We start from the raw sequence: 25,560 nt of genomic DNA, 5'->3' as shown, positions 1-25,560 counted from the left end.
AATTTCCTGCCATCTAAACTAACAGTATCCTTGGAGAGGCATTGAATTTGTCTCAAGAGCATTGAGGTGTTGCCATCCTACCACTGCCATGACAAAAACTGCTATAATGCTCAACCTCCCCCTACTGCCAGGAAGCCACATGTCACCTCAAGACTATTTTCTCTAGCATTAGCATCTGCTATTATATCCTTCCTGCACTATGAGGAAAGTCAAGAAGCGCCACATGCAAACAGCTTGCAAATAGCGATCAGATTTTCTTTTAACCCCTGTAGCTTTATGTCATTGAACACTCAGATCACCTTAGATCTAAAAACAAAAAAGAAAATTATAGCACATTTGGAAAAGTCTGCAAATATTTAATAAATTGCTTTGTGTGGAGGAAGAAGAACATAATAGGAGCAAATTTAATTTGTATTTTCCTTGCTTCTCCTCCCCCACACCTTCCTCCACTGTCCCAGTTGCTTGGTGCCTATGTTTTTTTGTTACTAATGGCATTACCATGAAAGCGTCTTTGTTCCTTAGTTTGTATGTTTCTACTGATATTTTTTTTTTTTCTCATTTGAAATCTGTCTTCTCTTCTTGGCCTCATCTTTGCTGTGACTTCAGAAACACAGCATTTGAGGAATAAAGTACAGAATAGATGAACTGCTGAAGAACAAAGATCCCATTTGTGCTATTAAATATTGTTTGTACAGAGGAAAGGGTGGCATCAGGTGAGGGGAATTCAGTCACCGAGGTCAGAATTGTTTCCAAACAAAATGTATTTCAAAGTTTTTAATGAACAAATCCTATATCTACTGCTATAAGGAGAACTGTGCTAGACTGCTGCTAGCAGCAAGGTCCAGTTTAAGTGGATGAAGCTATTCGGACATTGTTTGGGTTTCCATTTAGGCAAGGCCTAAGAAGTCACCTTTGCTAAGTAGAACAGTAACTTTTTCACATTATTGTAATACCTCTGATTTCTTGATACTGGATGGATGTAGTGCGGAGAAAGTTGAATTATGCTTGCAATGTCTAAGCAGGTGGGAAATGGGGAGAGACCAGGTACCAGTTTGGGCACCAAGTTTGGGGGTATGTGGAAACATAGGTGCTGTTGTGTTGCTGGCCCCTGTGCTGCTACTGTGGCTCAGGGTGCAGCAGTGCCCAGGTATGCCTCTGGGAATATGACTGAAAGAAAAATTTCCTTAGAAATTTAAAGTGGGAATCACAAATTGTCTTACCAGTTCAGAAGCATATGTTTGAAATGCCATTGATATAACAGGTTCAAACATGCCAGTGTCTGGCACTCGTCAGTTTTAACAGACAAGATTAAAGTAATAAACTGTTTGGGATCAGCTAAATATATTGAAATTTGATGCCGTGGAATCAGCAACATTATTTTTTGTACAGTGCGTTTAAAGTGGCCTTATCAACATAATTCAGTTTTTGTATAAAATAATCTTTCCATTAGTAAAGCCATCAATTTTATATCACAGTCTAGTGATCAGACTGGCAATTACTTACTCAAGGTTTAAAAACTTTTGAAAAGAGAAAATTCTTCTGTCATACAACATTTTCACACTAAGCAATTTCTAAATTATAGTGTTGTACCAAATAGTGTTCTTGGAATAATTAAAAAATGGCTAGATATTGGAACAACTTTACAACACTTTATTTTCCTTTTCCTGAAATACTTTTATCTTTCTAATCTAATTACAATAATTTAGGAATGTGTACAGAGTTTTTGGGCTGCAGATAAGAGTGAAGAGAACTGATCTACGCTTTTCCACTTATAGGAATTTCTCATCTCCCTGATTTAATTTTACTTATGTTTTGCATTTGTCTTGGCAGTTGTTCTGAATTGAAAAAAATATATTTTTAGAGAAGTCATAAAAAGGGGGAGGGGTCAAAATCTCTAGAGCTGTAAAAAGGTACAACTCCAATAATTTAAGCCTGGTAAACACACAACAAACTTTACTGGTGTAGCATCATTGGTCATAAGTGAGCTGAGGTGTGATTTGTGACTGACATAGTGGTCCTGAGAAAAGTGTCTAGATAGGGCTACAAGCAGGACTAGGCAAGCTACGTCAGCAAAACCACAAAAGAATAAGCTCTCTTATGGTAGGAACAGGGGTGGAGGTGTAATATACCCTTGTAAGCTATACCAGCAAAACCTTCAAAGGGTAGATGGCCTATACTGGACTTGTTTGGATTTTCACTGCCAGATAAATTTGCCCTTTTCTGTATGTGTGACAGTAGCCATTTTCAGAGATAAAATGGGCTCCCTCTATGGAAAACCAAACACTCAAATTCCTGCTGCTGTTATGTACCAAAGTTGGTTAGCCTACTACTAAAATTCAGGTCCTTGTGGATCTCTATGAAGAGCACAGTTCTTTTTCTGATCTCTGATAATTTTTCTTAGTCTTCCTTTTTGGTTAGCTAGTCTAATGTTGACTGGTGTCTGCATGCACACACACGCACAATTAGAGAAAGAAAAGGTCACGGTGTAGCATTTCCAAAAACAATTCAAAGAAGTTTGTGTGGTAGGAGTTACTTGCATAACCAAATTAAACAAGAAAGTTTGGGATAACTTTTCAGAGCTCCCTGTGGAATGATTTACATTCTAGAGAAGAAGAGCATTAAAGTAATGCTAACTATATATAGTTCAATGTGGTTATTTTACTTTCAAACTTTCTTTAAGAAAAATTATATGCAAGTGATATTCAGCTCAAGGATGAGATTTGGAGACATTTATTTTTTATCTCTCACCCTTATAAATGGCAGTACTTAGATTGAAATGAATACATTTCTGGTTTTTGCCCAGTAGCTGTTTCACATTTTAAACAGATATATTTTAAAACCGCATGCCTGTGAAGTTTGATTCTAAAATGAGACATAAGTAACTCTCAGAACTATAATGTCTCAAGTAAAAGGAATTGTTTTAGTGGTCCTGAGGGAAGCCACCTTTTGTGACTCTTACCTCTTCTCCCTTTTCTGTGGCAGGAATTCATCAATTGATTTTCTGTTACATTTTGTCCTTCGTACTGGCCCTGAACACTGGAGCAAAAATCAAATGCTAGATTTGCTAATAAGTGAAATCAGTTGAAGTTATTAATAAGTCCAATTATATTTGAAACAGAAAAGCGAAATCATAACATCTTGTTTTATAAAGGAAATAACCATTACCATTACAAAATCCTTATACTGTTTTACTAACTTAAGTATTTGCTGCCAAAAAAATCTAATACCAGGTCTTGATTTAATATAAATAAGAAGAAAGTCTTATGTCTTGCATCACCTTAGCTAATGATTGTTCTGATCACCTTTAACATATGCTGAATTCTTGCTTGTTCAGTGTCTCTCTAAAAAAAAATGTTTTAGTGATAATTTCAAAAGGCTTTTAAACAAATTTTGCCAGTGGGTGCATCTATATGTGCACTAATGAGCTTTTCCTAATGCACATTGAATTTAGTATCTCCAGTGTGGGGTACTAAATTAATGGTTGTTAGGTTGTGGTAATGCGCAGTAGCACAGGCACATGCTTTTTAAGTGATGCTTAATGTGCAGTAACTTATTTTACTGCGCATTATTATAACAGCATGTTTTTTATGTGCCACTTTAATGTGCATTAATAAAGGCTACTGCACATTTAAAGTGCGTGTGTAGACGCTTTATTTCATAAATGTTTATTTTAAGAATATTTTATACTTATTTACTGACTTTGCATTATTTCTGTATTCCATTTAATATATCTAGTGTAAGCAAAGAGAGGTAATAGCTGATGTTAGTCTGAAGTCAGGCAGAAGGTGGAGCAGAGGAGCACTTTGCAGACACAGACACAGCTCTGATTCAGTTACTCTGTAAGGTGCACCTCTACCCTGCCTAACGTAAGGGAGAAGATTCCTAAGAATGAAAATGAGTTTACAACGTGTCTCATCTTTAGGAGGTTTTTCCTTGGTACTCCTCCTTAAATGTTACTGAATAACATACAACATAAAAATATTTTGTAAACTCTATTCTTATTTCCTGTGTGGCCAAGACATACTTGTTGCCATATGTGAATGTTATTTAAAGATGTATCCTAATGCTGCATGTTTGAGAACCTTTCAACATTAAAAATATGCAGTATAATTTATTAAGCAGAGTGTCCGACAAAGGGATACTGATGATCAGTAAAATAAGTAAATAAAAACCAAAGATTTGTAAATGTTAGTAAAACATAATCTTTTCTGTCTATACAAAATCCCATCATGACATTTGAATGTTATATATTTGCATCCTCTTCCTAATTTAGCCACCCACATTATTGTTGGCATCCTGTTGAAAAGCAAAAGAAATTTTGTTCATACTATACTTCCATATAAAAAGGTTTTTCTTTGTTCAGAGAAATAGCTTCACGTTTTAGGCTAAAGATTGATATCAACAGTGCTTGGTGATCAAGCTGGTATGGCTTTTTTGTTGGGGGAGGAGGGAGGTGAGTTTTTTGCATTTTTTTATCAAAAAAGGAAAAGAATTTGAGGTCAAAGAAATGAGTTGTGCTCTTGGAGTACAAGATGGTGATGCTCTTCAGTTTCAGTTCCGGCAGCAGCGTGGGAGTCACTTCATGTCTCCTCATAATCTACTGAATTCCTTCTAAATTCTTCATTCCACAGGTGTTAACAACCCTTGCTCCTTTTTAATGGTTCCATCAATCAAGGTCTTAGCAGGTAGATTATAATGAGCCATGAAGTCAATGTCTGTATTCATTTCCTAATTTTTAGTGTCCAGTAAGCTTGCATGTTTTTTGTCCCAGGTCTGTCTTTTGAAAGTGCTTTGTAAATTTCCCTTGAGCACAAGGATAATGAGGTCAGAAAGGGAGAGGTAGTTCTGTGAAGAGTTCTTCCATCCATTTTTGTGTGCATCTGTGGTTTATCTTTTTTTCTGTGATCGTTAATTCTGGTGCGTAGTTACTAGTAGCTGCTTATATAACAGTATAGCTTCAACAGAAAATCCAAGTGTAGTTCTAAACTATAGACTGAATTGAGCAGTTGCCAGGTGTAAACCTTTTAACCAAAGGAAGCAACACTGTTGTAGACTGTGAGCTAATCAAGATGCTTGCCCTTCCCATAGCCATCTGTCTTTCCCCAGTTCAGGTTCAGGCTGCTGCTCTTCATTCATGAATAATTTTACTCAGATACAGTCTCTACTCCTCCAAACATTCCTGCCTAGGCGTATGCATCAAAGTTTTGGGAGGCCTTCATGCATACAGTACGATCCAGGAGGATCGACGGTTGCCACTTATTCAGATACAGAGCTATCGTAATAGCGTTTTAACTGTAGATATTGTATATTCTATGCAGCTATATGTTGTATGATTTTATATCAACTGCGTGTTGTTGATATTTGTGTCTATGTCATCTCACCGTATAATTTAGTATAGTTTCCTATTACTGTTTGTTGGGTGTGTCCCTCAGAGAAGAGCTCTCATAATTTTTGTTCACTCTCTCACCTCTAAGAGTATTGCTGAATGCTGCAGAGAGGTCCAGGATGATGAAACTAAATGTCTCCTCTCAATCCATTACTAGTAGAAGCATCAGTAGTGCTACTAAATCAGCTTTGGTTCCTCATATTTGCCAGAATCCAGAATGGACTGAAACCAGAATGCTAGTTTCAGTTGCAAAGTCTGCACTTAATTTTCGGTGAGCTTTTCTGAGCAACTATTCAGGAATGAATAGAAGAGCCACCCATATGATCCAGAGACTTGCAAGGCATCCATACGAGGAGACTGGGGGACTTGGGCCTCTTCAGCCTAAAAAAAAAATGGCTGAGAGGGGACTTGGTAGCAGTTTATCACCACATCAGGGGAATACATCAAGGGCTTGCTGAACAACTGTTCATCAGGGCACCCTTGGGGAAAACCAGGAGTAGTGGCTGCATATTTCTGGAAGACTGTTTTAGGCTTACCTTTAGGAAAAACTTCTTCACAGTCAGGGTTTCCAGACTGTGGAATAAACTTCCTCCAGAGGTGGTGCAGTCACCTACCTTGGAGATCTTCAAGAGGAGACTGGATGGTCACCTTGCTGGGGTCATCTGACCCCAGTTGGTTTTCCTGCCTAGTGCAGGGGGCTGGACCCGATGATCTTGCAATGTCCCTTCCAGCCCCTTACAATCTATGAATTTATCTATTAATGGAGGTTTGACAGCCTGGGGTTTTTAGCTAGAACTGTTGCTTCCAAGGTTAACTGCTTCGGTATCATTCAGACTATTTTATGTTTGAAAGAAGGAAGATTATTTTTTTTAATGGTGTATTGGTTATTTCAGTTAAGTTGTATGACCCTCTCTCACAAGCTAGGAAGGACAAGGATTGAATTCTCATATCTTGGGTATAAGAACTTCTTGGTGAATTAATATACTAAGTTCAGATGGAATGGGTTTGTGCTCTTTAAGATGTCCCCAAAGTCAGTGAAATTAATATATAGTTCTTTTCAGTGCTTGGTTCTCAGATTTTTTGCTTGTGCTAGGTAACTAGATTTAATGAGTTTGTCACTTTGTATAGCTCTTTTGGGTGGAATCGGGCAGTTTCAATGTATACTGATAAAAGGGCTTTCTTGGTCTGTAATACAGCTCCAGAATAGACTTAAAGGAATTTATGACATCCTGTCTATATCAATCTTTGTTTTACAGCTCTTGAGTTTCTTTCCTCCTTTCATCTGACACTGTCAGAAAACGAAGAAAATGTGTGGGTATCAGGCAATGGGGGATGGAGGAGCATTTTGTGTGTCTTTGTGTCAGTGGTTTACCAAGTCATGACTTCTCAGCCTTTGGGAGGAGTTGTCCTTTAGCTTGAAACTTGGAGACCAGAAGTCTTTCTGGTTGATACAGGTTCTTGCTAATGTTTCTTGCTCCCTGATGAAGTCCTTCATGAGGTGATGTTGGTTTGAGAGGGTGGCTGTGTTTGACATCCTTGGTCTTGATGTCTAGGCTGAAAACCAGGTACATGGGTTGGATCAAAAATAAACTGTAGAAGTCCTGGGGTGGGGCAAATTAGGAGGTAATTTAGGGGCAATTTATGGCCTGTGTGATAAATGAGTTAATATCTCCCAAGTTGACAAATTAAGGGTACTTCACAGCCATCGCTGACAAGATATCACCAGCAAACATTTTATTGATCCTTTAATCTTGGATGACCTATAAATGTTCATAAAATCAGGGTTAGTTTTGACAGAATGGATAAAAATAAAATAAAAAACAAGTTTTTTGATCTTGTTTAAGTGCAGTAGTCTTTTAAAAAAATAAGCTGATTTAAAATGAAGTATAAAATTGTGACAATTGATAAACTCTAAATTTTAGTGTCATCTATGTAGTTGTAGAGATTAATAATACTCAAACAATACACATGCGCTGCAGAAGTTTTAAAGACCTCACCAGTCTCTAGTTAAGCATGAAATTCATATTCAGTAGTGCCTCAATTATAGATGTAGAGCAGGCTACTGTCTATCGATATACTGTAGTCTGTATGAGTAAAGTGCACTACTTTTTATTATCACCAGTTTGCTTATATTTGTGGGTAACTCCCCCACCCAAAAAATCCATGAAAACTGTTAAAAGAATACGTTATGTAAGTTATTCATATGTCATAGCATCTGCAATACCTACATCGTGAGGTTATGCCTCCTGCTACATTTACTTGCTTAATCTGAAGCTTTTCATTAGTGGCAAATGATATTGAAGCACTTTTCCCTTAAGGGATCATTATAAGTGTAGCTGTTAAATGATGGTGGTAGACAAGCAAAGGTGTTTAACAAAGGTGTTAAAATCAGACTTTTTAGTAAATGTGCTTGCAAACAAGGTTCTGTTGCTTTGCCCAGTATTTTGAGGGTTCAGGGTCTGTCCATAAGAAGCACTCTTATGTAGTTTTTTTGCTTAGTTTAAAATGTTTGCCTCTTTTTAAGGTTGTTGGCCAATCCTTGAGGAAAGGAGGGGCAGTAACTTATGCTGAATACTATGGGATAAGGGTATGATACAAAGTTCCTTGAAATCAATAATAATCTTTCCATTGAGCTCATCACACTTTGGATCAGACATTGTGGGCATGTCTACCTGAGACTATAGCGATGCACTCCCTCGCTATAGCGCGTCTTTACAGCAATGTAGTGGCTAAAAACAACCTTGTGCAAGGTGCAATAATGGCCATTACTGTGCTGTCATTAATTGATGGTGCAGTAACAATGGCACTGTAGGGGCAGTTGTAGATGCGCCTTGTGTGTATTTCTTTACAACAGGCAAGCAACACATTTACTTAAAGCTGTTCCCATCATTTCTGGCCGCTGTGCGTATTGAAATACATTGTTACGTTTATACCATTCTTAATCCTGTACAGAATTTAAGTCCTACTAAGATGTGACTTTGTATTGGTTCTAGGAATTGGGCTATAGAGCTTTTTACTTGTTGTTTCTGGCAGCGGTCAAAGTTGTTGCTGTTTGTGGCTAATTTGTGGCCTGTGTAAAAGGAGTAGGTGATTTATTTATTTTTTTGGTACCATTTACAGTAGTCAGATAACCACATTACAAAAATCACTATCATCTTTGGAACAAATTGGTATCTTGCTGCCTAGGTGAAGAGAAGTAAACAATGAATGTGGAGGCTGAATTACTTTACTTCTAGTGAGTGGTTTTCAGGCACCTGGAGTTGAGTTTCCTTAACTATGCAGTGTAGGGAAGCTTTTGCTGTCTGCTGTTCTGTAGTTGTATGGTGAGTCAATCCATTTTCCCTTTTCAAAACAATATACTTTGGCGAGTTTAAAAATTTTCCCCTTGGAATCGGTCTAGCAGAGATGGTTAGAATTAAAGGAGCTATAAGTTATTTAAAGGTTCTAATTTATTTGCAGATGGGGTTTAATAAGACTAGCATAAAAGTAAGGGTTTTTTTCCCTCAATTGATTTTGTAAAATTCCTTTCTCAGTTCTCTTTAGATGTTTCTGTGGAGCATAGCTGAGAATAGTAGTCTGATGTCGCCTAGTCTGCTGAGGTTAACTCCTACTGCAGAGCCAGCAGAGGGAGCTCAAATTTACAAAATACAGATTGGGGGGGGGGGGGGGGGAAGGGTGGAAGGGAAGCTGGCTCCTGTAGTATATTGAAATTTGAGTTCTATAATGAGAAGAAAGATGGCGTACAGAGTTATAACATTATAACAAATGTGGAAAATAACAAAATTTTAGACCCTAAAGTACTATTTATATTGTCAAAAAGTCCTGACACCTTTCTATATTGAAAGACTAACCAATTTATTGTTTCTCTTTCTTATTTCATACCTGGTTGTTCTGTGCCTTCTTATCGTCATCACAGAAAGTAAGTATCTTTAAAAATATTTCATAATTTTGAATTTTTTTCTAAAAGTATGTTGGTTGAGAAGAATGTGTACACAAGTGAACTGATTTTTTTTTCTTGTGGGGAACAGCAAATAACCTCAAAACCATATTAATGCAAAGGAGAGTGTATTTTTTGTAATGGCAAAATATTTTGAAAACCACCTCATCAGAAAAATTGTATATAGTAAAATATCTGCATTTAAAGGTTGAAAGTCTAAAATACTTTTCACAGATGCTGATTTGCAGCAACAAAACAAAACAGTATTTAAAGGTTATGCACATTTAAAACATGCTGTGGTTCTGAAGAGCCATAGGTCCTATATAAAATAGAATTAACTCAATTTAAGATATTCTAAGAACTTCAGGTCAAATTGTCCTTCCCTTTTGACACTCAAAGAATAAAATAAGGGCAACTGAAGTCACAAAATATTTGGGGAAAGGAAATGTTTAAAAAAAATCCTATATAACATTTTATAAAAAACATTGGGCATTTATGATGGAAAAAAAGAAATCTTCACTGAAAATAAAAAAAAATAAAAAACAGGTGTGCTCTTGAACTGACTGACCCGAATTAAGTAACTTTGAAGACAAGGCAACTTTGGGTTTAAGCTGTGAGTGAACAGCTCAAGTTGGTTCAAGCTTGATCTGCTAACCAGTGTTAAGACCCACGCTGCCTTTTCTTCGTTTCTGTTTTAATATTGAGTTACTTAACTCAGATTACTCAACTCAGATTAAGGCCACATCTTCTTATTAACTTGTATTAAAAGGCTTAACCTTTAGTGATCTCCACTTCCCTCTCTTGTGGTGTTCTGTTGAAGAGGAGAGTGTGGTCGACTTTTCATTCCATCCAGGAAGAGCACACACCAACTGCTGAAACTTCCTTAGCCTGACGAAGGGTTTTTGAACCTGAAAGCTTGCTTAATAACTATTCTCCAACCATTTGGGTTGGTCTAATAAAAGATATCAAATTCACCCAAGGAACCTTGTCTGCCTATATCGTTAGACCAACACGTCTACAACCTAAACCCCTGTCTTTTTTCAGCAAATTCTGCAAGAATTGCTGAAGTTAGCACATCAGCTATATGTATGAAACATGCATAACAGTACTTAAAATGCTGCTTGGCTCAGTAGCTGACATGGATTCCTTTATAACTCTGAGAGGAGTCACTATTGTCTACTTGCCAACTGGCCAGAATTTGAAGATTATGATACCCACTGTGACGGCAGTGCTGGTGATGGGATATAGCCAGATCCTTTATTTTGAGTTCTTGTATCTTGTATCATTTTAATTGCCTAATGATGTGATGTCTAAAAACAAATGTTGTGACCATACTCTCTCCAGGCGGACTTAAAAAATACAGAAAAAGCAAAACTTAAATATATAGACACACACAACTCTGTTTCTTGTTTTTTCATTAATTGAATTCAGTTTCCTTTGTGCTGTCATCTTCCTGCCATCTTGAAGGTCTTAATTTCTAACAGCATTTTACTAAGCAGAAATGCCAAGAATCAGACACCATTATCAGTATCTTCAAGTTAGAGATGCTATCTGAAAAATGTAACTAGAAAAAAATCAGCTTGCCTTGCTCTGTTAAATACCACGCACAAACAATATATCAAACATTTATTCAATGACAGATATTCTAGAGATGCACACCTTGTTTAAAGTGTGTCCTAGGTAACTTCTAAACAAACAAGTCCTTTTTGGGTTTTCTGCTTTACTGCTAGTATAATTGTTTTGTAATCTTTTTATATTCCTAGTCTGGTCACAGTAGTACATCAAAAACAGATATGGAATTAGTTTTATGTACTGGGAAAAATAAAATTTGTTTTTTTAAGAATAGATCAGTAAAATGTCGTAATATTTTAAAAGTTACTATTTAATATCTGACATGACAGTCTCCAAGCAACATCTTTAACTGTATTATTGGCTTTTAATAAAGAATGACTATGTAAGCTAAATGTCAGTGTGATAAAAGTGGATATTATAGTAATGTGGTACATTAGGTAACCAGTAATAAATTCTTAAGGTATCCTCAAGACAGGAAACACTGAATAATGTATTTTTATCTAATTTTTTTACTGGAACACCATATTAGCACACTATCCATCTTGCCATAAAGTGAATTTACATGCAGCAAGGACAGTTTCTGCTGTCATTCCACCATTAAACTCCATAGAAACTGTTTTCATCAGAGGACAAAATTTAGTTCCTGTCAGGGCAGTACGCCAGTTTTTTTCAGCCAATCAGTTTTGAATCGGGATCAAAATGATTTAGAATTATAATGGACTTCTGAACTATAATTACTGTATTTTTTTATATTGCCTAATGAAGAAGGTTAGTTTCCAGTGGACTTTAAAGCTCATGCTGTGACTTTTACCAAAGTGTAGCCTTGATCCTGTAAACACGTACATGTACTTTATACACAAGTGTTATTCCACTTAACTAATTCTATCCACCTGGATAAAATGAAGCATGTGTTTGTGTTTGCAGGATAAAGGTCTGTGTGAAGAAGCACAGTCACAAATGCAGTCTCTGAGCACAGTATGTACAACAGCATATGTGGGGAAAATAGATATAATGATGATGCAACTATCAACCCTATAGTTAAATTTAATTGTTACATTAATATAGAACAGGACAAGTTTTGGAATGCCTGTGGTCCCACAGCATAACCCCTAATCAGCTTTTCATGATAATTTAAATTCTTCTGAGATGAAAATGCATACTTTGTTTTTCTGATTCTCATACAAACTGATCTTATGTGTACATTAAGTAAAGGTATTTGTAAATATTTAACTTTTGTTTGAAAATATTTTGAGTGCATTGCAATTAAGCTATTTAAAAAGGTACTTGGAGTGCATTCCAGCACCGTGTTAAATTCGTTGCTGATCTGAATAGGTCAGTCTCCTAATTTTTAAAAAGATTGTAATTGGAGGAAAATGTTGCAGGTCGTGTGTGTGTGTGTGTGTGTGTGTGTGTGTGTGTGGGGTAACTTCTGTTCGCCGGGTCAGGAGAATGCTGCCCATGGTAACTATATTGCTTGTAATTTTAAATGTGTTCTTCCTGGGCTCTTTATTATTATTCTTTTGTTGCTTTTCATCCTATGGGATACAGCTGCCCTTGAACTTGGTGCTGTTTTGATCATTCATGTGCAGCAGCCACATTGTCTGTAACATTTTTAAAATGAGGCTTATGGTGTTATTTATGAAGTAATTTCACATAAATATTTGGACTTTGGTTCCTTTACAATGTGGAGCTGGTTGCTCTATGAAGAAAATCATAATTATAATTTACAGACTTTTTGCCTGAAGCCTTGGGGACAGATGCATATGATTAAGTTTGAAACTGGCCTGTTATTGTAATGTAGATGTTTTCAGGGTTGGGAGAATTAAAAAAAAAAAAGGCAAGGCAAGCATGAGTTTAAAAAATAGACAGAGGGAATACTTTTGCAAAAGGCACTCAATCTCAGACTGCTTTATTTTTGCACATTTTTATTTTTCAGTGGAACCTCTCCATTAGCTTGTCTGAATGCAATGCTTCATACTAACACTCGTGTAGGTGATGGAACATTCTTCAAAATCCCTGGGAAGTCGGGACTCTATGCTCTCAAAGTAAGTTGAATTTTGTATATAGAAAGTACATAGTGCTATTAATCCACTTTATGAATGTCTCAATAGATATAAAGGTAAACAGATTAGATTCTTTGGGGAGGAAATGACTTGAAAGTCCTCCTAAGTGCTTTCAGATGTCTTATAAAAGAATTTATAATGAAAGCAAACACTGAACGTTTTATCTTAGAAAGAATATACATGTTCTTGAATTTGGCATATGGTAAAAAAAGCATGTTGTAGCTTAGCTAAAATGCTGCTTTTTCTCAGTTGTTAACAGAAAGGCCTTTGTTTTATAAGCAGGGAGCTCAAGAGGATCGCTGACTTTTTCATTAAGTAATTGTATTAATGTTTGGTTTTGGGGGTTTTCTTTTTTGAGCAGTAGAAGAATGTTTCCAAGTTCAGTATAAATAGCTTTTAAGTTATAGGTCATATTACTGTTTTTAATTGGAAATATAATTACAGCAATAAAATCCTGACTGGTTTGATACTAATGTTTTCCCCCCACCGTGTGTGTGTGTGTGTGTGTGTGAAAATTTCCTCGCTGATATATGATCAAACTTCAGGGGCTTCATAATGGAGCAAGGGAGGGTAAAATATAGGCAAGAAAACAATGATGTTGAGAATACATGTTCTGCAGACTAGATTTGGTTTCTTGAAATTTCAGAGGAAATCTTTTAATATTTATAGTGGACAAATTGTGTTTTGTATTATACTTAGAAACAACAAAGGCAGTATAGTTAATCTTGGTCCTAAGAACTAACGGGGTATATTTTTGATTTAGCTAATGGATTTCAGAAGCACCATTTTCTCATTTACTAAACCAAGTGTTTTTGTTTTATTTAAAGTCTGAAGACATCTTTGGCTAAAATCCAGGTATTCTCAATTATTCCCATGGCTTGTGAGTTTCAGGTTGTTGCAGCTATTGGAATTCAGGAAACAGACATAAGCAAAAGACAAACATTAAAGGATTTGTGTTTCTCCTCCCAAACTAAGGATATGTTACAATTTTTAAAAGCCAAACAGTTCTGTTTCTACCACATATATATGAAGGGCATTTTGATTAATAACTTTGTATAGAAGCAGAAACTGTGACCTTATAAAATGGCTCTTTTTTGCATTTTTTTCACGTTATCTCACAAAGGCATAAAGGTCATATTTTACTTCTTCCCTACAGTAACTCATGTAGAAAGCATGACATGTTTTTGAAATGTAGATACCCAAATGTGTTGGACCAAATTATTTTCAGGGAAACATAACTAATATAATAATACTTTTTTATTGGTGATTATAGATATTTTCCCCCTTTCCTACTTACAAATTTCAGAAAGAAGAATCAACTTGCCCTACAGATGGAACATTAGATTTAGGATGTGAATCTGAGTTAGATGGCACTGAAATGGCAGAGACAAACAATAATAATGGAGAAGAAAATGGAGGTGGGTATTAATTTAATTTTATACAACTATCTATGGAGAGAATGTATACCTGCCTGTTATTTGGTAATTTCATTTTGGTTATTCATGTTTTCAAACTGAAGTATAATTTTTTTCTTTTGCAGTTGAGTAAAATATTTTTGAGTAGCTTCCTTTCAGTTTTGTCCTTGTAAAGGAGCTGGAGCCATATGGAAAACATGACATTTTTTTGTTTATAAAAGAAAAAATGTGTAGCGGGACAATTTTGTACTATTTTTAGCGCTCTGGTTAGATCCATGTTTAAATATTCACCCCCACTATTAGGTTTAGGGGTGCACCGTGAAGGATGTTTTAGGCCGATACTGATGGCCAATTTATTAGTGAGCCATATTGATCAATTACAATTTGATTGCCGATATGCAGCCCAGCAGCTTGGAGAGCGGCTTCCAGCTGGGAAGTCTGTTGCAGGTGAAGGGGTGGAGGGGAGGGAAGGGGAATAGGGAGCAGATCGAGACCCTTGAGAGGACGGAGGGAGTGGGGCTGGGGCAGGGGCTGCCCACCTGGGGTGGGGCGGGACTGGAGCCGTGTGGCTTGTCTGGGGAACACAGGGAAGGGTGGGGCGGATCCCACCGCTGTGTGCACCCCTGGGGGACCCAGGGGGTGTATGTCCCCCAGATCTGTGCGCGGGGCAAGGGCCAGCTGTGGGCTGGGGCTGGGAGCAGTGCTGGACTCTTCCTGGGGGGGGGTGGCTAGTCTGAGCTGTGCTTGGGTAGGGCAGTGGTGGTGCTGGTGTGAGGGCAAGGGGGCGCTACTTCTAGGAGGCAGTGGTCCAGCCATGAGAAATGCTTCTTGACAACATTCGCAATAAGCTTCTGTACCTAGACTTGTGTAAAATGTTAGGTCGAACATGTGCCCCACTTCATCAGTTGTCCCCCATACTGTCTGAAAATGCACCACAGTTGACACAGATGCCATTCAGTCTTATTGCAGACCTGAAGAGCCAACTTCTACCTGGATGTGGAAGTCCTCCAAGACAGTAAGTGCGTGGGTGTCCTCAACTTCTGCATGTAAATTATCAGGCCCCAAAGTTTAAAAAAATGCTTAGTTTTAGCTACTGGAATATGAAGCATTTCTTTATCATTATAAACTGTTAAAATATCCTCATGCTTCTTCACAAATAAAGAACCTGTTGCTTCTGCCATTGCTGACAATTTATTATTCCTATGTTGTAACGGATGTATGCCTTTGCAAGAGTGTCTTTTCTTCTAGGCTACAACCACCCTAGAATTCGCTCTGGCTCCCCCTCCCAGCACCACTGATGCCCACACCAAGAACAGCCCCGGCCCAACCCCCTTGCCAGGAAGGACCCAAGACTGGCCCCAGCCTGCAAAAGCTGCCTGCCCGTGTCCCGTGCACAGATCCGGGGGCCAGATGGCCCCCATGGCTCCCCCAGGGATGCATGTAGTGGCAGGAGCTGCTCCCCCAACCCTGCGGGCTTTGGACAAGCCTCTCACGGCTCTGTCCCATGTCCTACCCTGCCCCAGTTGAGCAGTGCCAGCCCCACCCCTGCCCCACTCCCTTCCTCACCTCGGGGGGCCTTGATCTACCCTCCCCCCATGCCCCTTCCCTCCCTGTGCCCCTTCCCCATAACAGGCTTACAAGCCGGTTAGCCGCATGCATGCTGTGGACACGCTGCTGCACACAGCATTTATCGGTGATGTTATCAGTCGCATTAGCCAAAAAAAAGCTGATTGCCGATGATGTCAATTTTCCTTTTGTTGGTGTTGATCTGATATGGACCTATGTACTGATGCACCTTTAATTAGGTTATTATTTTTCTTCTTTGCTCTTAGTCCTACGGTGTGTAAGTGGATCAGTGGGAGTCTATATTACCAAATATAACCACTTAACTGACTCTTGATAAATAACTGTGAATGCTATAAGCATTAAAGACTAATGAGAGAAGCGTTTACATTATGCTTACTTTACAGTGTAATGGAACTTTATAGGACTGTATGCTGCTGAAATAGACCTTTTTGACATTTTCTGTCTTCTGCCTTCTCTCTTGGATCCTGTCCTACAAGTAAACTATCACATTTTGGAGCTACAGTAAGTTTAGCAGGGGTAGATGAATAGCATTATTTAGACTTCTATAATGTCTATGGGTTCTACTATTCAGATAATATAGGGAAGGCTCCAGGATGCTCCTGAAGAGAATTAGGGCCCTGATCCTGGGCATAGAAGACACTGAGTCATGTTCTGCCTTTGCCACAGACTTCCTTTGTGACCTTGGACTAGTCACTTAGCCTCTCTGTGCATCTCAGTTCCTTATATGTAAAATGAGGATACTACCACTTCTGTACTTTATAATGGTTGTGCTAGGACATATATGTTAAAAGAGAAGACTATGGGGAGATTTAATAGCAACCTTCAACTACCTGAAGGGTGGTTCCAAAGAGGATGGAACTAGATGGTTTTGGGTGGTGACAGATGACAGAACAATGAGCAATGGTTGCAGCAAGGGAAGTTTAGGATATATATAAGGAAAATCTTTCTCAGTAGGAGGGTAGTAAAGCATTGGAACAGGTTACCCAGAGAGGTCGTGCAGTCTCAATCCTTGGAGGTTTTTAAGACCTGGCTAGACACAGCCTTGGCTGGGATGATCTAGTTGGGGTTAGTCCTGCTTTGAGCAGGGGGTTGGACTAGATGACCTCCTGAGGTCCCTTCCAACCCTAATTTTATATGCTTCTATTGTAAGATGCTCATATTTTAGTGCCAGGATGTCATTTGTGTACCTAAAGTAGCTGGCTAGCTAGTGCGATGTGAATCTAATAGTGATGTGCATGAACGGTGGTTAGATTGTAGAGGTCATGTACTGTTAAATGATTCTATTTTACATTCCCTTGATTTGAAGTTTTGTGTCGGGTGCATTGTGTCCACTAACTTTGGCTGTATACAGTGTATAAATAAATTAATGGCATTTTTATCATTTCAGCCATCTCAAACCTAATGCCTTCAGACAAGATTAGTGGCACCCAACTCCTCTAGCCTCATGGGTCAGATCAATGGCACAGGACCAGTCTGCAGGCTAGATCTGCAGCTGTTATCTGGCCCGTGCAGCTAGAATTTGGTGATGGCCATGTTAATTGCTGTGGCTCCTGCAGCCATAGCAGCCGCCACTCCTCCTGTCACCAAATTTCTAGCTCTGTGGGCCAGGTATGCAACTCCATGATCTGGATCTGGCCTGCAGGGCTCCCTATCATTCTGGAAATGTGGCAGCAGATTGAACAGTGGGATTGTTTAATTGCCATGTCTCCAGGAAGTGCCACTGCTTGCCTGCGGATGACAGCTCTTTGGCCCATATCTTGGTCACTCTTGGATTAGGTAATTTGCTAAATCAAACTAAATAGGCTAAATGAGTTGGAGACAGTATCTAGAAATGTTAACCCCTACACTTTAATAGATCATGATCCTGTTTAAAAAGCTTTTATCTTCTGTTTAGCTTAGTTGTTTGGTTCTGTCTCAGAGGCTTGAGGAAAGATACTGTGATACCCAAAAGTTTGCCTATGTCTAGATCAACGATGCAATTGGTCAAATAAAAGATATCACCCCCAAGAATCCTTGCCTTTTACATAAGGAATGAAGTAATTGGGAACAGAAAAAGGAAATTGGTAATAATGATTATAAATTAGCAGTTATGGAAAGCAGGCCATGGATAAGGGAAGTGAAATTTGACAGTGAAATCTGTATGATCAAGAACAGTTAGGATGATAAGGATTTTTTTAATATTAAAAAGAAAAGACACTCTTGCAAAGGCATACATACATCTGTTACAACATAAGAATAATAAATTGTCAGCAATGGCAGAAGCAACAGGTTCTTTATTTGTGAAGAAGCATGAGGATATTTTAACAGTTTATAATGATAAAGAAATGCTTCATATTCCAGTAGCTAAAACTAAGCATTTTTTTAAACTTTGGGGCCTGATAATTTACATGCAGAAGTTGAGGACACCCACCCACTTGCTGTCTTGTAGGACTTCCACATCCAGGCGGAAGTCGGCTCTTCAGGTCTGCAATAAGACTGAATGGCATCTGTGTCAACTGTGGTGCATTTTCAGACAGTATGGGGGACAACTGATGAAGTGGGGCACATGTTCAACCTAACATTTTATACAAGTCTAGGTACAGAAGCTTATTGCGAATGTTGTCAAGAAGCGTTTCTCATGACTGGACCACTGCCTCCTAGAAGTACAGGTCTTTTTCTTGTATCATCCCCATCAAGATGGTGGACCAGCAAGGCTGCTTTGGTTCTAGAGTTTTATGGAGCCATTGGGATTCCAGCACTCCCTAAAGGACACTCCCACTGACCTTGACAGCTACTCTCATAGTCATATAGTCATAGAGGAGTGGGGCTGAAAGGGACTTCCTGAGGTCATCATGTCCAGCCCCCTGCCTGAAGCAGGATCATCCCTATCCAAAACATCCCATACAAACCATAATCTATACTCTGTGTAAGACTGCTGTCAGTCTTGACACAACATAGACCTAACACCCTGACCTGCCACAGGTAAAGCAGGGGAACCATGGCAGCCAGTGTCCTGCTTCTAGAAAATGTTGTCAGTATATACTCAAGAGGTCCTGGGTAGACATCCATTACATTGTAGGGATATGCTGGGGTAGGGATGAGGGTAACCAGTTGCAAACTGGATCAGTATGTGGGGAGCCAGCCTGGGGGAAGTTTGGGGCCACTGTTGGTAGGGGTTGTCAACAACTCCCTTTGGGAAGGACAGGGTGCCTGGCATTCTTAAGTCTGATTGCCTGCCCCTACTTAAGAAACCAGTGCTTGATGCTAACTCCCCAGCCAGTCATGGCCCTGTCCCCAACCTTCAACTAGATGCCATCAGTTTCCTGGACATTTGTCACTCTGGCATTCACCCCGGATATAGCACAGGGGATGCATTTGTGGCCTTGGTTGATTTATCTTTGCCTGGAGATTGACAGGGGAAACTATGTCCTGCTCTTACTAGACATTTCAGTCGCTTTTCTTAGAGTTTGACCATGAGGTGCTGATAAAGTGTGTGTCCCCTAGTAGGTATTCATGGGTTTGCTCTAAATTGTTTCTGCTCATTCCAAGTAGGGAGGTTCCAGACAGTAGTGATGGGCAACTTCTTGTCATTTCCTCAGGGCTTTTCCTTTTGAGTCTCCTCAGGGTCCATCTTGTTACCACTCCAATTCATTTAGTATATGAGACTGCTGGGCAAGATTGCACAGAGATTTGGAGTGAGGTGTCATCAGTTTGCTGGTGGCACTTAGCTTACTTTCTCCTTCTCTTTTGACACTGGTCCCATAGTTTTAGTCTTTTCCCCAGTGTCTGGCTGTAGCTGGGGACTGGATGTTGGTGAGCCAATTGAAACTGAATCCAGACAAGACAGAGATTATGGTGGTGGTAACACTGTTTGACTGAAGCGAGATTGGGACACTTATCATTAATGGGATTCAGCCTCCCTTTGTCACTCAGTTTAGCAGCCCTGGGGTGCTTGTGGATTCTGTACAGTATCTGGATCTCGGGTATCACTGGTGACTACAAGCACCTTTCACCAACTTAGTAATATTACAAGAAATAATATAAGATTATTGTGTGTGCATGCAGATAGAATATGACAAAGGCAAAAGCATGTTTTGAGATATAACTAGCAAGGGACATAAAAGGCAGTAAAAAGGGAGTGTGTTAGAAGTATGAGAAAAGCTAACGAAAGTGTTGGGGCCTTCTTTAATGTAGAAGATAGTCTAGTAACTGGTGATATGTAGAAGGATAAAGTATGTAATGTCTTTTTTACTTCAGTGTTCATGAATATAGTCAACTACAAGATGATGAGTACAGTTGGCAACAAAGCTAGGTAAGAAGACAAACAACCTGGAGTAGTGAAAGAATAGGTTAGGGATTAGTAGTAGATATCTTTTACTAGATTTTTACTAGTTTTTACTACTATTTACTAGATTTTAGTAGTAGATTAATTTACCGTATCGAAGGTCTTCCTGAAGTCTAAGTATACGACATCCACCCTCAAGTCAGGCTCAGAGAGCTGAAGACTGTGCTGACTGAGCCAGGCTCCTGGTCAGATGTCGTCTGAAGGGTAAGTTCTGTGAATTTCCAGGTCAGTGCAGGTGCCTGGGTACATTGCAACATGGGGACTGGGGAACTGCCCCAGTGTCCTGTTACAAGGAGGATCATTAGAAACCAAGCAAAGTGATTCTTCTGCTCCGTTTGACACTGTAGTATTGGTGTCCAGTTTTGGGCCCCACATCTCAAGAAGGGTGGACAGAATTGGGAGAGTCCAGCAGAGAGCAACAAAAATGATTAGGGGCTTGGGAAACGTGATTTAGGAGGAAAAACTGAAAGAAAAGAGAAAACGGAAGGGGGATTTGAAAACAGGCCTCAAATACCTGAGAGGCAATTTATAGAGAGGGTGGAGGTGGCCGTAGGGAATGGGACTAAGAACAATGACTGCAAACTGCAGCTGAGGAAATTTAAATTAGAGATTAGGAGGAACTTTCTGGGTATGAAGGTGGTCAGGCATTGAAATGGGCTACCTAGAGAAGTTATGGAATATCCATCTCTGGAAAAGTTCAAGAGCAGATTGGACAGATACTTGACTGGGATATTTTAGCCATGTATGACTTTGCCCCAAGCATGGAGCTGGATTAGATGATTTACTGAGGTCATTTCGCTCACTACTTTCCTATGATTCTGTGAATTCCATTTGGTGAGAAGGCTGTAACTCTTTCTTTCAGATTCAGATCTGGCCACCATCATTCATTCCCTTGCTAACCTTGAGGCTAGAGTACTAGTGTACTCTACATAGGGCTGCCCTTGAATCTGGCTCATCTTTTTAGAGGGGTGGGTTACCAGGAGCACCTAACTCCAGGGCTAGGGACAGACATTCAGAAAGCCTGAGCCTGAATTGATTCAGTCTTTGCAGGTTAGTTCTAACCTGGCTAGGTTGAACCGGTTTGTAACCAAACAGACATCTCCTCTGGACTGAAGAAATGCCAGCATATGCCTGCATTGGCTCAGGCTAGAAGCTGGGCGGCGCTAGAACAGTCCTCCCTTCCCTTCTACAGTGCTGAGCTGAGAGGGGCATGACCAGGCCCTGGCAGGGTACTCTGATTAGGGAGCCACAGTTGATAATCGAGCATTGAGTTACACAGCAGGGAGTAAAACATGGAGTTGTTAGCATTTATCAGCCCATCAAACAAAACGAAAGCATCTCTCATTAGTTCAAGCTCTTAAACAACTTTTTCCAAAGAAGGAACAGAGGGACATTACCAGCTACTTGTTGATTAGCTCCAGAAAGCCCTAAGCGGACACTGTCCTGTCTCCCACAGCATGCACCATAGCCAGCATGTGGTATGCTAGCTAATGCTGAGAGGTATCTGTGTAAATCAGAGGGGAGGGGGGAATCCCTGTTTCAGCAGGAAGTGGTGGTGGAGGGGATAGGTGGGCAGGAGGAAGCCAGGCAGATGCTGCTGTACCTGCAGTCTGTACTGGAGCTCCAGCCAGGAAGCAGGGCGGCAGGGCCAGCCCTGCTGCAGAGCTGAGAGCAGAGCCTCACCCAGGACTGCAAAGCATCTGGGATGCTGGGGGACTCTGGTTTAACTTAAATCAGGACATTGCATAAACCGGGTTGACCCAAATCAGTTAAGTCTGATACTACATTCTCAAACCAGTTTCAGCCCTTTTCAGACTGGTTTATGTGCACTAAACGTCTGTTTGGTTACAGGTTTAAACCAGTTTCTGATCACTTAAACTGGTTTATCTGTAATATCTGTCCATAGCCTAGGGCTGCAGGGGCTGCACTGGCTCCCAATAGCTTTCCAGGCACAACTCAAGGTGCTGGTTTTAACCTGTAAGGTCTTAAATGGGCTGAACCTTATGTACTGAGGGGACCACCTCCCTTATGTCCCATTGTAACCCCTAAAGTCAGGCAAGACCAACCTCCTGCAAGTATTAGCAATACATCAAGTCCATTTGGTGAAAACACATGGGAAGTTGTTCTCAGCTGTAGCTCCTCAGCTCTGGAACATGGTATCTTTTGAGGGCTTCCAGAGCCTGACACTGGACATATTCCAAAACTGCTTGAAGACCTTCCTATTTGGGCAGGTGTTTAGGAAACAAAGCTAAGCTGAGCTAAGGTGGGGGTGAAGGGGGAACCTCTGTTTTATTTTGATACTTTTAAGTTGCCTTTTAAGATGTTTTGTTCTCCTGTTTTCTAAGTCGGGGCTTGCAGCCACAAAGTCTGTGAAAGCGGCTGGCTCTGGTGGAGTAATCCCAAAGTTCCTTAGGAACCTGGGACCATTCTCATGGAATTGGCTTGTGAATCTTTTCACCAATATGCATACCACTGGTTGCCTCCCTAAAGAGTGGAAAGATGTGAAAGTCATTGCAAGCCTGGAAAGTTTGCTGATGACACGAAAGGCTACAGGCCAGTTTCTCTTCTGTCCACAGCTTATAAACTTGTGGAGTGGTTAATCCTTGCCTGTCTGAAACCCACCCAGGTAGCCTTCATACCCAAAGAGCATGCCGGCTTTTGGACAAACAGAAGCTGCTGTGATCAGGTCGTATTGACCAGTCGTATTAAGGCTGGATTTCAGTCCAAATTAAAAACAAGTGCAGCATTTATAGACCCTTACTTTGCATATGACACTATATAGAGAAAAGGACTTTTGCTAAACTTGGCATATGTCATCAAGTACAGACCAGCTTCTGCACTAATAAACACGTAACTATCAAACAGTAGATTCTGGGTACATCTTGGCCAGGATTTGAGTTGCTGGTGAGTGCAAATTACAGTTTCCCTCAGAGGTCTGTCTTTTCTCTGATCCTTTCAATCTATACACCAGTGACATCCTGCTGACAACATTGCTTAAATTTATTTATGCTGATGGTATTTTATTAGCCACACAAGCTGATTATTTCGAGGCAACAGGAAAAAGTCCTCAAGAACAATCTGCACACCCTGGAGGACTATTTCCAAACTTGGCACTTGAAACCTTAGGGAGCTAAGACAGCCATTTCCTTGTTCCACTTAAACAACACTCAGGCCAATGAAAAGTTAAACATACAGTTTTGTGGAACTAAAATAATGCATGAAAAACGTCCACGGTACCTTGGAGTCAGTCTAGATCACGCTCTCAGTTACTGCCAGCACCTTGAGATTACTGGCAAAAAGATTGTGATGAGGGTAAATGTAGAGAAGCTTGCTGGAACATCCTGGGGAAATGATACTCCTATCCTCCGTCGGTTGATCCAGGCCCTGGTACTTTCTACAGCTGAATATTGTGCTTCTGTCTGATGCCAAAGCCCTCACACCTGTCATGTTGACACATAGGTGAATGCTGTCATACAAGTAGTAAGCGGTGCTCTAAAATTCATGCTACTTCCATGGCTGCCAGTGTTATTAAATATCGCTCCCTCCACGGTGAGAAGGGATTCAGCGATACTTAGAGAGCATGAAAAGATCACGGCTGTTCCAGTACTTCTGTTGTATGAAGTTATTGCCCACCCATCAAGATGTAGCTTAAGTTGAGAAAACCTTTTTGGTTACACACTTTCCAACTTTCATCAAACAATCTGGACACTGAGAGCCATTGGTGCAAAATCTGGTCTGCAGCAACAGTGTGCAACAAAAAATTGGTTGTAGACCCATCCATCAAGCTTCCAGATTTCTACCTGCAGTGTAGATATTGGACCATGCTGAACCCATTTGTATAGGACATGGAAGGTGTACCCATTTATTGAGCAAATGGGGCATTAAGGACTTGCCAAACTGCATATGTAATGAGGTACAGTCAAGGAGCCACATTACAAACTCCTGCCCTGAATTTGCATATCATGGAGGGGTTGAATCAATCCATTTAACTGGCCCAGATATCATCAACTGGCTATCAAAACTCAACATTCAACTTTAATTAATCTGCACCTTCTCTGCTGTTGCCTGTCCTAGTCATATGCAAGAAGAAGTCAGGGCTGTCCAAGTGGCAGCCCGTGGGTTCTGGCAGCCTCTTCTCCCACATCTGTGCAGTAATGGAAAGTCCAGAGGGGGAGGCTGTGCACTGCCAGCATTTCTTAGGGGTGTAAGGGTGGGGGGGGGTGATGGGGACGCATGCTGTCTGTATGGCAGGGAGCCATGTGCTGCTAGTACTGTCCGTGAGGCCAAGGTGGGGGGAGATGCTGGGCACCTGCCCCATTCATCTTGTCCCATGCAATGTGTGGCCCAGGAGCCACTCCAGAGTTATAAATTACTCTGTTCTCTTATGCCTGGCTGCCTGAGCCTTTGTTGGAAAGGTAGCGTATCAATCAATCAAATCACTACATTCATCCATTAATCTATCCATCCATCCATCAGCTAATGAGCTCTCTGAAGTGTTGTTACTGACTCTTAACAAATCTTTTAGTACATGGGGAAATTACAGAGGACTAGAAAAAAGGTTAATGTTTCATCAGTATTTTAAAAGAGTAAGAAGGCTGACCCAGCTGACTATCCTCTAGTTACACTGACATTGTTCCCAGGCAAAATTATGTAATGGTAAAGGATACAGTTAGCAGAGAATTATATGGAAAATAGTTATGCATGATATAATTTGTTTAATGAAGGTAACTGAATTGGTACAGTATGCTTAGAAATCTGTAAGTTTTTTGATTTACAAAATTAATCTTAAAATATAGCATCATACATGGTCAGTGTAGTTGTAGTTCATGTTCATTGGCTGAAAAACTAGCCAACTTATACAGTTCAAAGGGTGTGTCTATATGTTGCCATATGGTAACATTGCTATGGCTTCATGCTTTAGTACTTCCAAAAGGAACTACTAAAGCATGGTGCAGTATGGGTGGTTACTGTGCCATGCACAGGGTGCATGGCTAGATATCACCGCTATGTTGCCGTAGTGGCGCGCTGTACCCAGGCAGCGTGCCACTGCAGTGACGTAGCTGGCGATCACATGTAGACACACATGATTGCTATGTCACTGTAGGGCGCCATACAGCGGTGTAGCACTATGTGTAGATGCTCTGAAAGGTTAGTAAATTGGGGATCATTATCTAGACGGGTGTTCCTCGTATGCTATTACAGGCATCTTTTTCTTGGTGCACTGTTGTTTAATATCTATATAAATCATTCCAGGGCACTCCCTGAGTACCCTCTGT

General features: G+C 40.0%; 1 protein-coding gene across 2 annotated transcripts in view; it reads left to right on the top strand.

Annotated features, from left to right (window-relative positions):
* The window catches only part of ASXL3 (ASXL transcriptional regulator 3), a 207,907-nt gene that overhangs the window by 80,692 nt on the left and 101,655 nt on the right, over window positions 1-25,560 (top strand). The window contains exons 1-3 of one of the 2 annotated variants that reach the window (XM_059724135.1): window positions 11,820-11,870; window positions 12,832-12,940; window positions 14,265-14,376. In XM_059724135.1, the coding sequence (XP_059580118.1) occupies window positions 12,863-12,940; window positions 14,265-14,376 (190 nt within the window). In that variant the 5' untranslated portion in view covers window positions 11,820-11,870; window positions 12,832-12,862. Of the gene's footprint in view, window positions 1-11,819; window positions 11,871-12,831; window positions 12,941-14,264; window positions 14,377-25,560 lie in introns of those variants that run through there. The other variant, XM_059724136.1, reaches the window with a different exon arrangement.

The sequence above is a fragment of the Alligator mississippiensis genome, chromosome 3 (genome assembly GCF_030867095.1).
Source record: "Alligator mississippiensis isolate rAllMis1 chromosome 3, rAllMis1, whole genome shotgun sequence".
Classification (NCBI taxonomy): domain Eukaryota; kingdom Metazoa; phylum Chordata; order Crocodylia; family Alligatoridae; genus Alligator; species Alligator mississippiensis.
This window is presented reverse-complemented; position numbering and strand designations above follow the sequence as displayed.